Below are 14588 nucleotides of genomic sequence, written 5' to 3' on the forward strand. Positions count from 1 at the left end.
TATTCAGCTCCTGCAGGAAACCATATGGCTTCCAGAGTCCTACCCACATACCTGGACGTGCCCACGCACTCCATGAGTCACATTCACTGTTTGGATGCCCCTTGAGTCATCTGAAAATCTGTGAAATTTCCACATCTATTCCCCATGCAATCTCTTAAGAACTTTAGACAGTTATGTATGAGGATTTACATATGTATCTTTTTTTCTGTTCTGTTTTTAGTTTCATGGGTGGTAATACACTGACACTTCTTATTTTGAAGGAAATTGAATCTTGATGAGAGCAGAGCACTGGCTGCAGCTTCTGGGGATGGAATTAAACTGAAAAAGTGAGACCCTTTTGAAAGAAGGGCTTTAGGAGCAGAAAGTCCAACTCACTTGGGCTTCCATCCTTTCTTCCTGCTCTGACAGGGCCACACCTGATCACTGCTGACCTTGGTGTGTTTCTGTGTCCAAAGGCAGCTGCAGTGCTGCCTTCAGTGGGATGTGAGTACTTTGGGGGGCCCTGACAAGACTTTGCAGCACTGAGGAGTGGCACAGATGGAGCACCCTTGGGTCACTCAGAGGGTTCTGGGGACTGACCCAGGGCAGCAGGGCTCAGGGTAGATACCTGCCTTCATGCTCCTTCATCTCCTCAGCTGCAGGGACTCCAGCCTCAGACAAGGCTATCTGCCCTTTTTCAGTCTCATGACAAGATAATTTTGCTGCCTCAGGACAGCACAGGTGATGTGTAAACTTTGCCTGTTGCTTTTGCTGACAAAAGTAGAGAAAAGAGTTTGTTGTCTTTCCTCTATGATGGGCCAGCACTGAAGATGCATTATAGCCCAAATTAAAAACAGCAGCCCCAAGGTTTGCTGCAGCAGCCTGGAATGATGTAACCAGCCTGCCAGAAACAGCTACTTTTGCAGCTGTGGCCCAAATGCAGGCAGTGTTGGGTGTTTAACAGAATAATCTCACAAGCAGTTGAAGGGGAAGGAATGTGTAGATTGACTGTTCTGCCATGGAGTGTGTGAGCTGACTGTTTGCACTAAAAACATCTATGTCTCCTCATAAGCATTCTGCAACCAAGCGGTGATTCTGTGGCCTTATAGAGCCAGAAAAACTGCCAGAGGTACATATGAGTGTGTTGTACAGCTGGAAACAGCAGCATGAATTTGTACAGAACTTCTTGTTGTAATTTAGCTTAGTAAAATTGCCAGTAATGTTCATTAGAGCAAACAATCAGGCTGCTTCACCCTCTATGAGAGAGTGTGCTGCTTTACTCACCCACCCCAAAATGCTGCTCAGTACAGGCAGGGATGTTCCTGTTTCTGTACTCCTGAGAAGCATGTGTGACCTGGAAAGCTGCAAACAAAAGCGCTGCTAATTTATACTCCTCCCACCCTTCATTCTGACTGATACTATTAAAAAAATTCACTCTGTGGAATAATAAAAGAACCCCATGATATTTTCAAAATGTGATAGTAAACCTGGATAACTTGCTATATAGTGTTTAGTCAAACAACATTGGTAAAATATGAGTTTTAATGCTATTTCAGTGAGCTACAAGGCATATATACTGGTATATAATGCATGCAGCATGTACACATATACACGTGTGCATGCATGCAAAATGTAGGAGCTGTGTTCCATAGATATAGGTCAGGAATGTGAAGAGCAGAGCTAAAGGAACATGAGAGGACAGGAGAGCTTCAAAACAAGGCTTCACTGAAAAAACTGCCTCGGTGTGAGGGTTCTGGGGTGGTGAACCCCTGGCACAGCTCTGCTGCACATGGAAACTCACCACTGAATAGGCAGCTGCTTGAAATACTGGCAGCAGTGTGCTAGCTAATAAGAGGAGGAATAAGTTGAATAAGTAGAGATAAAATTTCCTATCTGAATGTATGCTTTTGCACAAGCAACAGAAATGAGCTGCGTGGTTGTTTTTAGGAAGGTTTGCTCTGCAAGGGCTGCTGGAGGGATCGGTAAAACAGATCTAAGCCCGTGTAATGTACTCCTCAGTGAGAACAAGAAAGTCTCGAGGTTGTTTCTGGCAGAGTCTGTTCCTGCTTAGAGCAAAAGGAATGCTCTGGTGGATGCCTGTGTCCCAGGAAGCTCTGGCATTCCCAAGGGCCCTGCTGCCCTGTCAGCCCCAGCACATCTCAGTACCTGCAGCCCTGCCCCAGCTGTTCCCGTGCCTCAGGGGCACTTCTGAAGCCGCCTCTTGCTCAGCCGGAGAGCTTAACTGATCTTGGCTATTTAGGGGAGCTTGGTCTCCAGCTGAGCCTCTCAGTAACTCCTAGGGAATGGTGGTGTCTCCTTACAGTTTTCCAGGATGAAGAGGCCACCAGGAGCAGCGAGCTTGAGATAGAAATGATAAGGCTGGGTGCTCTGGATCCCTGCTGGCTTGTGCTGCTCCATCTACAGACTAGCAGGGACTCATTTGCACATCCCAAATGCCTCCTCCTCTTTCCTTCTAGCTGAGTGGTGTTCCTCAAATGCTCTGTGGATCTCTGTGGGATGGACTGCTTTTGTAAATTTTTTGTATGATAGAAGTGCACTAAGAGGGCAAACCTATTGTTTAATGAGCTTAGAGATGACTGCCAGGTCTGCACAGATATTGAAGAGATTTTAGGGGTCTATAAAATAAAAACCATGGTCCTGCTTTCAATATATATCACTGCTGAAACTGTCCTGGACCAAGGCTGATGATTTCACTCTGACTGTGATTGTGGAGTGGTCTCCCTGGAGTAATTCTCTTCAGCAGAGATGCTTTTGTGAGGCATTGGACTCTGGCTGCCTGGTCTGAAGTCTGCTTTCCCCTGCAGCCACCAGCAATGAAATGGAGTTGGTCCATGTGTGGGATGGTAAAATCTGCAAGGGAGTGTTATGTTTTCCACATTTTCAAAAGTACTTTCCACCCATCCAAAGAGTTTACAGAAATAACCTGCTGCAAAATTTTAAAAAAGCAGCAAGCCTTTGTATTGTGTGGAAAAGTTAAACTTACTGGGAGCTAGACCACATAGTTTCCTTACAATACTGCCTGGGTAGTGCATTTCTGAAGCACTGTGAGTCAGTGGGGGCTGGACCTGCTCCTGTCCCCTCCCTGGGTGGCTGCAGCCAGCAGGGTGCAATGAGGAGCAGGGGAGTAGCAGAACTGAATTCTTCCTGACTAACTGCAGAAAATCCAAGGAATTCACCTGAGGAATCAAGTGAGAGCTGAGGTTGCTTTGTACTCATGCAACATTGCTTTGATGGTCCCAGTTCTGTGGGCCTGTACATAAAACAAACACAATGGGTATCTAGCAGCTAATTCTAGCCACAGATACAAAAACTAGCACACCTCAGCTGCTAATTCCTTGAAGGTATGGGCTGCTTCTGATGTAAATATGAGCATGTGGCTTGCTCTGCAGAGACTAGCCACAAAATTTTCATTTTTAGTTACATTTAGCTGAAGCAGACAAAAATAAAATCAGCAGAGGCAAAGATGGATCAGAAACTCACTGGAGCTACACTGAAGTTGTACCCTGCATAAATAGCCTCAGCAAACAATAATTAACACAGCCAGCATGTTTCACTGTATTGTTAGAGAGTAGAAACAGGGATAATCCCTTCTGAATTGTAATGTAATGCCATACATAATGATAAGGTTTTCTTTCTTTGGACTACTAGTTTTGTTTTCCATGATGGAATGTCTTCAGAGAGTTTAAATGAACTGTTTGCAATGAAACTGGATGCTTCCCCCAGCATGTAATAATCAAAACCAAATGAGATTTTAATTAATAATTGAATAAATCCTTAGTGAGTTTTTGAAATAGAAGGCATGCTCTACATCTGCATGATGCCAAGAGATCTGTGAGAATACTGAGCTGTTTCTGATTAGGAAGCTGAGAAATTTCCCTTGAACCCAGACAAATGATGGTGGACTGAGTTCTTCTCTTAAGCCTACCCTTAGTGCACAGACCTGGAATTTTTCAGCTGTCCTAAAGCAGAAATGTAAATTCAGTGCAGCTTTGGTGAGCAGAATACTGTTCTTTGTCAGTAGCTGATTTCTGTTCCACCCTTGATGAGACTAAATATAAAGCAGTAAAAAACCAAGCCCAAACCTGTCAGAGGCTTTGTCCTGTCCCATTCACCTTGGAGGAGCTCATCTAGTGTTTTACTATGTTAGAGATGTCCTCTGCAATCAGAATAGTCCTCAGGACCCCTGATGTTCAACAAGTTGTCTCGAAGCTGCTGTTTGCTACAACACTGTCCAAGCCACCTACCAGAGGACCCCAGAAATGTCATGAATAAAGGTCCAAGAGAAACTCTTTATGAAAAAGAATGTGCTGGAATTAAGCAAACCCAAAATCTAAATCTTTGTACACTCTTTTCCTTCAATATAGAGCAATTTCAATGTAGATGCAGCCCATATCTGGCTGTGAAATTGACTTTTCTATTTAAATACATGGTCCAGTCTGTGAGCACCTGAGGTGAAAGGCACCAGGCCTCCAGGAGATGGGGCACCAAGTGCTCAGAGAGGAACATTTTACTGTGTTCAGTCTATAGTGATGTGTGACTGCATCAAGTCCCACCTTGAAACCAGCTCAGTGGCTTGTCCTCACTTTTCTAGTTGGAATCAGCCCCAAACCTCACTGCTCTTGTCCCAAGAATCTTTCTGGTGGACCTTTGTTATTTTTTGCTCAGTAGCCTTACTGACCTGAAGGTGCCCTGTGAGGCTGTACACTCTGGAAATCCCAGATTTCCTGCTCTGCCGCCTTCTAGTGCAAATTCACCTTAGCTGAACACAGATGGGCATGGTTACATAGTACAGCCCTATCTGCTGAAAATCTCACTCCTGAGGCCCCTGTCAATTATCTTCCCCTTTCATGGCCTTAGGAAGGGCTCACAGTTGTCCTTTGTTGACTGTTTTTGTTTCTTGCCTCTCTCTTCTGCCTTTGATCTCTACACTATTCCAACTTCACAGTGTTTCTTTTTGCTGTAGCTTTTCATGTCATCCCATGCTTCTTCTATAAGCTTGTCTCTGTGAAATATAAAATATTTACTGGCGAAAGAAAAAGGACAATATTTTATCTGTAAGACTTAGTCCACATAGTCTCTGCATCCATTTAAAGAAACTTTGCTGATTTCAGCATTAGGCAAATACATAAATACAAACCATTCCAGGACAGAGGTCTGCACACCACCAAGTTAATGTTTTATTTGGCCACATTTCTAAATTATCAGGAAAATGGGACAAGAATTGCAAGCATACACCTGTCTTCCAGCTTTTCTTGTCCTTATGAGTCAGTCTTGGTATCGGACAAACTCGTTACTCAACGCTCTCTGCTGTTGCAGTGGGGCAGTTCTGAGCAGGAATGTGGTACAGCCTTTGCTGGTATCACTTTTTACCTTGCAAGAATCACAGCTGTGGTAAGTGGAAGATTTTTTTCCCCCAGTAATAAAAATCTGAAAATAAAGAAGGTTGATGGATTACTTTGAGACAGGCTGTATTTTGAGGACAAAAAGCAAATAAAAGGAATAGAAGCACTGGAATGTCAATAGTAAATAGCCTTACAGTACATGCTGTCTCTGAGTGTGCATGTTTGATTATTGCAGCCAGCTTCCCTGTAGCTTTCTGGAGCATCTAGCTGAACCCTTAGACTCATCTGGAGAAGTTTGCTGTCCATGCAGCTTTGCCAACAGCAGCAGAACACTCCATGTACTCAGAAATAATTCTGATTCTGGGAATCTAGTATAAGCTCTCTGGGAACTTACGACCAGAAAATGTTAAAATTTTCATTGACCTCAACTTGCAACAGTGTTTGATCAAAAAATTGGGGCAAGATAAGTAATATAGAAGCAACAAAGCCTAAATGAGTTATCTATTGCAGAGGATTTACTGAAAGGACAAACAAGAATCTGCTAGTGAGTCAGTAACAGGACTTTGAACTCTGATAACTTATTTTAGAATCAGTAAGAGTATGCACAGAGGCCTTTTGTGAAAAAGGGCAGGTTTACAAATATATTCTTCACCTAAACACATATCAAAATGTATCAGAAAAGCTGTGTGGACACTGCAGAATCTCAGCACCACTGAATGCTCACTCCTGGAGTGAAGGGCAGGATCCATTAACTGTGGACAATTCCTGCAGTCCCTAGGTCCTCTTTATCAGTAGATCCCTGCAAGCTGGACAGTTTCCCAGGTTTCTTCACTGTTCCAGCTCTGCAGTGGTTCAGTGGGACACTGGAGGACTCACCCCTCAGCTTCAGTCACTGGCAGCCTCTCCCTTTAATTATTCATAAAATTCTAAACAAGACTAAATTTTTTTTCTTGAATTTTCCAGCTGCATTCCATTTTAACACCACTCTTTTCCTTCACATATCTGCGGTACATACTTGCTTTTATCCTCCCAAAGCTTCTACACAAACAAGGAGGAAAAAAACCCATTAAAGGGAAGGTGTGCCTGATAATTCAATTACCTGCTCACCACCAGTGAGCCAGGAGGGCCAATTTATGCTGACTCCAGTCAATCCTCCTCTCCAGTGATCTCTGCAGAAAACTTCCACAATCTCAAGGAGCAGGGAGTATGGCAGGCAGGAGATGGGAAGCTTGGGACCAGTGTACCCATAGCCCAGCTTGTAGCCAGAAACAGGGACAGTGCCACAATGGAGCCAGGATTTGTGAAGGGCAAGCCAGCAGTCTGCTGGTTGTGCTCCTGCTAATCATCCTCAGACACATCTTTCTCCAGTTATTGGGTGAGCTCAAATGTGGGTGTTAGCACAGGGAGAAGGGATTTGAAACAAGTTTAGCTGTCTGTCATCCCAGGAGAGAGAGGGGTTACTATAAGAGCTCCACACACTCAGTGTGTTTCTGCAACGTTCAGAAATACTCCGTGTTTGGCGTGAAGTAGAACATCTTAATACATTGCACCAAAACAGTTTATTTGGAGAGTGACTTTTAGCCTTGAAACAAGGTACTTTCTGATAAGTATGATTTTGATTCCCATAAAAATCACTAACTCCCTTTCTATTTTTCCCACTCACCTAATCTAGGTACACTTGTCTGTAATCCCAAAATACAAAGACCTTTTGTCTTTTCAGGTGCACAAAGGATGGACAATGTGGTGGGAGCACAGCACGTATCTCTCACCCTTGTGCAAGAGACATAAGGCTGGGCACAATCCCATGCTTGCTGCCACAAACACCACATTGTTTGGGGTGGGAAAACAAAAGTGTCTTGATGTGATATGCTGTGATGTCATTTTGCTGGGCTGCTGGATCGCGTGGTTCAGGCACCCCAGTTTCTGTACACCAGGGGTGGTGGAAATCAGCAGGGTAAACTGAGCTATGGATAGCAGCTCTGTTTCAAGGCATGCTGGAGACTGTGCCACAGAAATGAGGAAAAAGCATGTTATTTAGTCTATTTCCATAGAAAGGGCTTCTGCCCTGTCTGGGAGAAGGTGCCACTTTACACAGCCTGTGTCTGAATCCCACAGTGAGGTTTAATAGCTCTTTCTTGTGCTTTGTCTGGAGTGCCTTGCTATTTTGGGGGCATCTGTTACATTTTCATAGGATGTGACAAGTTAATTTATTTTTAGTAGCTGTTGTTTTAGTAATGGTAATGTGATCATACAAAAATCCACGAATTTACTTTCTGAACACTCCTTAGCATTTGGTAAGGTAAACCTTACAGCAACTGCTGCCTTCCTCCCAGGAAAACACTTCTCAAGAGCCTCTAACGAGCTCTTTAAGGTTTATTTCTTGTGTCAGGTTTTCACACAGACAAAGTCACTTCGTACAACACACCAACCTCTCTGCTTAATTTGACTGGGAAAGTTAAAATAGGCAGGTTATATAATGATGTTTATCTTTACATCAGGAAGTCAACTAAGAAGCTGTTAAGCTGATATTATATAACACAGCCCTGATTATAGAAAGTGTGGAGGAAGATGGTCTAGGTTTATGCATGTTATATTGGTAATTGTTATTGGTAATTGTTAACAATTATAATTAATATTGTTTTGTATGCTTTTGCTTTTGATGTTTTACAGCCTTCCAGAAGATGTTGGAGCATTAGTAGCCTGGCACTGAATTTTGTTTATAAAAATAGTAATTGTACTCTTCTATATGTTAGGTACATATATTTAAATAAAACAGTCTAAATAAGGAAATAGAAGTCTCATATTTCTTATAACGCTCTAGTTCCTGAGGTTGCTGGGGTAGTAAAACTCACTCTTTTATAGGATTGTGAACTCTTCCAAACCCAATAGACAAATCTTATTATGAGAGCAAAAGAAAGAGGTTTGCTGTATACACATGGCATACAATCCCTAACTGAACATGAGCTCAAACAACATCAGCACCTACAAACTGCACAATGATAGGGGGGAAAAATAGTCTTTTAGACAAAAAGAAGTCCAGTTTTCTCTTACTCTCCCTGTAAACAGGAACACGTTCATCTACCAGCAATGCCCAGCTGGACTCTCTGATGTTAAGAATAAAGACATCCTTGTGTTCTGATGGAGATCAAATTAACCTAAGACAAGTTTCAGCTATGAGGACAAACTGGATATACAGTTCACAAATGAAAATTATGAAGATTGTATTACTGGGGAAACTGACTTTTCTATATTAAAAAAAAAGATTAAAATTAAATAAGCAGAGATGTGTAAGAGGATCCCATAAGAATTCCATTGAGAAAGCTTAATTAAATTTGCTGAACAGTGATTTTTAAAAATAAAACTTTGATTTTTAACAACTGAAGATCAGATCCTTCCCAATGTAATAGGCAGCAACTTATTTTACCCGTGAGAGTGGAGATGATAGACAAAAGTGAGCTGGTATTTCAGCTGTTAGCAGTACCTATGACAGGCACGTGGCTCATTGGGTTGTGTGACAGACTAAGTGCAGACTGTATTGGAAAGAGTAGCTTCAGTCTTTAGAGGCCTCATGAAAATTTTCCATATATAATAGCTTTTTCAGGGAAAAAAGGACACGTTACCATTCCACGTTTTCATTCAAGTAGAATGCTTCTACAAGAAGTTGTTTGCATCTCTTATAACCCACAAAATTACAGATAATAACAAAAAGGTGCTCTTGGAAAAGACAGCTCCTGGAAAGTAAGGCTGTGGCACACGATCCAAGCTTATCAGACATCAGAGAATCCAGATGAGTGGAGGCATAATGAGCAAGCTAACTTCAGTCAGGCTTCATTCTTTGTTAGGCAGGGGAAATGAGGCTTCATTAGTTTCATTGCTTCCCCAGTTAGTTGGGGAGTTTGCAAGGAAGCGAAAGCTTTTCTGCAGCTGTCAGAGATCCTTTCATGAGCATCAACTCCCAGTTCTGAATGAATAAGAGAAATCATCTGCTTTGTATGGTGACTGCTAGTAGTATATGGTGACTTTGGGCACTAAGTCTGACAATTAGGAGAGCACCAATTTTATTGTTCTTGTGTTTTCTTACATTGGTAAGCCTAACATAAAAAAAAGTCTCGAGTTTTACTCTCATTATTCTTCAACAGTCAGCATTTATTTTTACTAAAATTAATACTACAATTATATTATTCTAGAAATATTCCACATTATATACCAGTGTCCATATTCAATTATGAACAGATGTACTTGTATTTATTTAATCTATTCCACCTTCTGTTGTAAAGGACTTTGTCTCAGCTTGCAACTACTGTATTTTTTTGGCCATACTAATAACTGTAAATTCTTGCCATGTGATGATGTCTGCAGTCCTTTTTTTCTTGGCGTTCTTGTGTTGATTGACATTGTGTGCGAATCTAGGCAATGTTTTTGAAGTCTCCTGTTCTCAGTTCACGATACCTCTGCAGTTACTGTGTGGGACATCATGTGCAGCACATCCACTGCCACTGCCCGTTGGAGAAGCCCACGTTGTCAGCTGGCTCCAGTGGGACTTGGGGGTTCACCGGGTAGCTGGCACGAAGTCAAACCCCTCCATGTCCTGCTGCCCTGCCTGTGGCCAAACTGTGACTGCCTCAAAACGTAAGAAGTCTGACAGCATTCTTGTTCCCTGTGTGCCAGCTGACCAAGTGATGTTTCCAAAGCAGAAAGAGCCATTTTTAAAGTGGCAGCTGGAGTGCTTCGAGGAGTAGGAGCTGGTGTAGGATCAGGTACAAATCTGTGGCAGGGCTCACTACTATCATCACTTGCCAGAGCAGGCAGCTGCCAACAAGTTCTGGCATAGTTTCCCTAAGTGGGAAAACATAGTTTCTGTTTCACTAGAGTTTATGAAGCTGGGGTTCTTAGGCTCTGACACAAGGCTGCTTTTTCCCCATGTACAAATGGCATGGGCTAGGATCAGCTGGCTGTTACAGAAGGTTTTCCAGGGAAAAAGCTTGTGCTGTGCTGGCCTCCCTGCTGCCAAAAGCTGCCTGGTCCTGTATCACACATCCCCCTAGGCAGTACGTGTGCTGTAACAAGCTGCCTGTCCCTGCCAGAGACCATCCCAGGCAGAACACCCCAGACACGCTCCTGGCAGCAGCTGCAAAGGGGATTTTAAAGGGAAATCTGAGGGCAGTGAGGAGAGGCCATTGGTCACATCCTCAGATGCATCTGAGGACTAAAGTGGCAATGGGCCTTGTGTAATTGCCCTGGAGTTCCTGTGCCAAGGGTCATTTTGGAGCACAGCCAGGGCATGTTAAGCACAGCATAATGCTGACTTCTATACTGCCCACATCAGTCACAACTTAACTACAAGCTTTTCTGTATGCTGCCTGTAGTGGTTTGATTTAAATAGTGTTGTTCAAGTTGTGGCACAAATGATGCTCTGGTTCACACTCAGTTTTCCCTTCCTCCAAGGGAACTACACAATTTCCTGAAAGCTGGAGCCTGAAAAAGATGATGTGTAACACAGGACAATTTGCAGCACTGGCTCTAGCTGCAATGTTGCTGGTAAAAAAGTAATTTGCCATTCACAGGGTATTTTCTATGTGTGCTGGAATTTCAAGCCCACTTTTCATACTGAAGTTTAATACTGTGCTTTCTGGTTCAACTGCTTTCAATCAGCAAATACACTCCTAGAACAGAAACAGAAGTGCCGGGAACCAATGTCGTTCTCTGAGGTACAATAAAGCTCACCTAATTGCTTCCTGACTTGCTGATCCATCATCCTGACCCCCTCTTTGATGTTTTCTTTTTTTTTTTTTCCTAGAGCATTAGTAACAAGTGAGAAATGCTGTCTCAGGGTGTTATATATGGGATTATTTCTCTATTCCCAGCACACTGACCGTATGTAATGGGATTATCTCTTATTTAAAATAAAAAAGACTTGGAAACATCAAATACTGTGTATGAAAAAGTAGTTTCTGGTGGTTCCTTTAACAGTAAAAAAAAACTTTTATTTTTTGTTTTGTAATAATACATTTTTGTCAGTCAGCAAAACCAACCAAAATGCTGCAGATGTTTCTTTTCTGCTAGCTAAATTTAGATTGTTTTTCCTCTTCTTCTGTATATATATTCCTCTGACATCAAGAGGGCTATTGCCCCTTTACAGCACATTTATTGCTGTTGTAAACACTGAAAACTGATGAGGCCAGATGATGGAGGCTTCTGCCAATGTCCCTTCTTAGGCTGCTTTCATTTCAAAATATCTGAACTGGTACCAGCTGGTGCCAAAATTCTGAGATATGAAAATACAACAAGAAAGGAAGAAAATGGGCAATGTGTGTCAGCACTAAATGTATGTTCTGCTTGCTTCAATGAGATGTGTGAACACTGTCACAGTACATAGCTTTGGGAGCAGGACAAACTTCTGGCACAAATCAAATAACAAAACACAGGACTAGTGGGGAGGGAAAAGAGAGAGGCCTTGTCTAGATCTGGGTTAGATCTGTCATGGTTTAAGTTTCCTTAAGATTAGGTCTTGGCCAAAGAGAAACCTAGTTCTGATTTTTAGACTTCAAATTTGTGAGAGTTGCCCAGAGACTCTTTTTAGGTTCTTTGGATAAGTTATTGAACATTTTCAGTTGTGCTTAAATCTAAAAAGTGTAAATGGAAATGTGAGCTTGGATTAAAAAAAAAAAAATAAAAATCACATCAGCAGTATTTGCCTTGAACTTTCAAGTCTCTTTCTGCCTCTCATACGTGTATACATACAGGGTTTGAAGTGTATCAGATCAGAGGCTCTGGTTGACTGTCCATCTGATTGAGAGGTAAGTTAATATCCTCTCTTAGAACAACAGTTTCCCCTACATCCACCAGCTTTAATATACATTTCCTTTTAATAGGTATATAGAATATGCTGCAAAGACCATTTAGCTCACGTTTCTGTCCAAGGCACCCATTTCTATGCCCTGTTACCTCTTTGTTATCTTGCAAAAAAGCAAGCTGTTTTGCCTTTAAAGGTAACTCCTTACCATTTCCATGTCAGTTTTGAGAAAGTAACATGATTCTGACCAGTGCCCGATGTCAGCCTACACAGCCCATTTCTAAACTTCCCTGGAAGCAAGGCTTTTCATGCTTTCATGATGTCCTTACGCTGACCTTATGTCCCCTGTTAACTGCAGTAAAGTGATTTCTTTATCTTTCTTCGAGTCCTTCCTCCTCATCCTGGTCTTCACCAGGATGACTGAGGGGAAAAACCCCAGCAACAGGTGGGTGCTCCGTGTGTTCCTCACAGCGGAGGCCGGCGAGCTCTGCCCGTGTCTTTGTCCCCCGCCCGTCCCCGGCCCGGCCGTGGCGCGGCTCCGGGCACGGCTCTGCCTGAGTGCCTTCCTGGCGGGACCCGCTCCGTGCCCGCCGCTCCCACAGCACCATCGCGCTCATTCGCTGCGTGCTGCCCGCAAACTGCGGCCGTGGAACGGGGACGGGCGAGCCCGCAGGTACGGGCGCACACCTGCACTGTCCCGCCCTCCCTCAGCCCGCACCGGCACTGCCAGCGCCGCGCCGGGGACGGCGGCGGCGAGCGGCTGTGGGCGGGTTCCGGGGGGCCGGTCCCCATGGCGCTCCCGCTGCCGTCCCGGTACCCGTGAGGGTGCCGCTGTGGGGCCGGGGGCGCGGCCGGGCGCGCGGGGCGGGGCGGGGCGGCCCCTTTAAGGCGGGGAGCGCTCACCTGCCTCCTCCCCCCGCCGCCAAGGTACCGGCCCCGCGCCGGGCCCTGATTGGGCGCCCGCCGGGCCCGGTCACGTGGGGGGGGCGCGCTCCCCCAGCCTCCAGGCCGCCATTTTGGCTGGAAAGTTTGGAATTTCCGAGCAGTGCGGGCGGGAGGCGGCGGGAGCGCCCCAGCCCCGTCCGGCCCGGCCCCGGTCCGCCGCGCCGCCTGCACCGCGCTGTCCCGCCCGGCCCGGCGCGGCGCCGCCCGGCCCGGCTCGCCGCGCGTAGCGCCGAGGCGGCGCGGCGGCGCCGGCGGGAGCCCCGCGCGGAGCCGCTCGCTCGCCGGGCGGCGGGGCCGGTCCGACCGGCGGGGCGGCCGCCGCCCCCCCGCGCCCGGCCGGCAGGGGGCGCCGCCCCGCGGCGCGGTCCGAGCCCGCGGCGGAGCCCCGGGGCAGCCCCGGGCCGGGGCGCGGGGCGCCATGCCCGTCAGGAAGCAAGGTGAGCGGTGAGCGCCGCGCCCGGAGCCGCCGGCTGACAGCCGCCCCGCGGCGGGACGGGCGGGGGGGCGGCCGGCGGGAGCCGCGGGGCTGCGGGCGGTGCGGGCGCGCCGAGGGCACCGTCCCGCCCGCGCTCTCCCGGCTGCGAACAAAGGAGCCGCGGCGCCCGGGCCGGGGCGGTCCCGGCCGCCGGGGCTTGTTGCATCGCCGGTGCTCCTGCCCGGTGCGCCCCGGTCAGCCGAGTGTCTGGTGTCCGCTTGCAGATACCCAGCGAGCCCTGCGCCTCCTGGAGGAATACCGCTCCAAGCTGAGCCAGGCGGAGGACCGGCAGCTGCGGAACTCCATCGAGCGTGTCATCAGCATCTTCCAAAGTAACCTCTTCCAGGCTTTGATAGGTAAAGGCTGGCTTCTTTCGGTTTGTGCGCAAGCCGGGCGGTTCTTGCTGGTGCTGTCACTTGTGGTGTTAAGAGCAAAAGGTGTTTTACCCGTAAGTTAGAAGCCATGTGCTCCTTGTCGTTGTGTTTTTGTTTTGCATAGTAACACACGTGTTGTTACAGATCAACAGTTCACTTGTTACACGTACTTTGTTTATTTGAGGATTTTAACTGGTCCAAACTGCTTAAAACTGTGGAATAGTTTTTAAATTGTGACACGTTGTCCTAGATTTCTTTAGATTGTTTCTCCGTGCATCTTTGTTCACCTGCTAAATTTCTAAGGAGGGTGGGGTTTTTTTTCTGTCTGTATGTAACAGGTTAGTGAGTGACTTGAAATGTTTTTAGTATAAGGAATCAGGCAATTCCTGTTGAAGAGTCTCTAAAATCATCAGAAAGTGTATGACTGAAGTGCAGATTTAACCTAAAGTAAATGAGAAGAAACCTCTAATGCTTCAGGGAGTACTACAGTCATCTCTTCTCCTTTGTTGCATATTGAAGTATAGTGAAAGCACTATTAAATCTCAGTTTAAAGTCCTTATAGTGCTTGACTTGATATGTTCCCATAAGATCTTAGAAGCACTTGCATGTAATTTTGAATTTCCTGACGGTCTGTTTGGAAAAAAACCCCTGAGCATAAA

At 45.5% G+C, this 14588-nt stretch overlaps 1 protein-coding gene and 1 long non-coding RNA gene across 15 annotated transcripts in view; both read left to right on the forward strand.

The window, feature by feature from the left end:
• Nucleotides 1–12016, forward strand: part of LOC135278875 (uncharacterized) — a 30770-nt gene extending 18754 nt beyond the window's left edge. For both annotated transcript variants that reach the window (XR_010346260.1, XR_010346261.1), the window contains exon 2: nucleotides 1–12016. This exon is cut by the window's left edge. This is a non-coding gene — a long non-coding RNA (uncharacterized LOC135278875).
• A 1382-nt stretch (nucleotides 12017–13398) lies between these two features.
• Nucleotides 13399–14588, forward strand: part of DLG1 (discs large MAGUK scaffold protein 1) — a 139110-nt gene continuing 137920 nt past the window's right edge. For 8 of the 13 annotated variants that reach the window (XM_064385738.1, XM_064385739.1, XM_064385740.1 and 5 more), the window contains exons 1-2: nucleotides 13400–13517; nucleotides 13780–13911. In XM_064385738.1, coding sequence (XP_064241808.1) covers nucleotides 13499–13517; nucleotides 13780–13911 — 151 coding nt within the window. In that variant the 5' untranslated portion in view covers nucleotides 13400–13498. Of the gene's footprint in view, nucleotides 13518–13779; nucleotides 13912–14588 lie in introns of all 13 variants that reach the window. The other 5 variants (XM_064385734.1, XM_064385736.1, XM_064385735.1 and 2 more) reach the window with 2 other exon arrangements.

The sequence above is a fragment of the Passer domesticus genome, chromosome 11, assembly GCF_036417665.1.
Source record: "Passer domesticus isolate bPasDom1 chromosome 11, bPasDom1.hap1, whole genome shotgun sequence".
Taxonomy (NCBI): Eukaryota; Metazoa; Chordata; class Aves; order Passeriformes; family Passeridae; genus Passer; species Passer domesticus.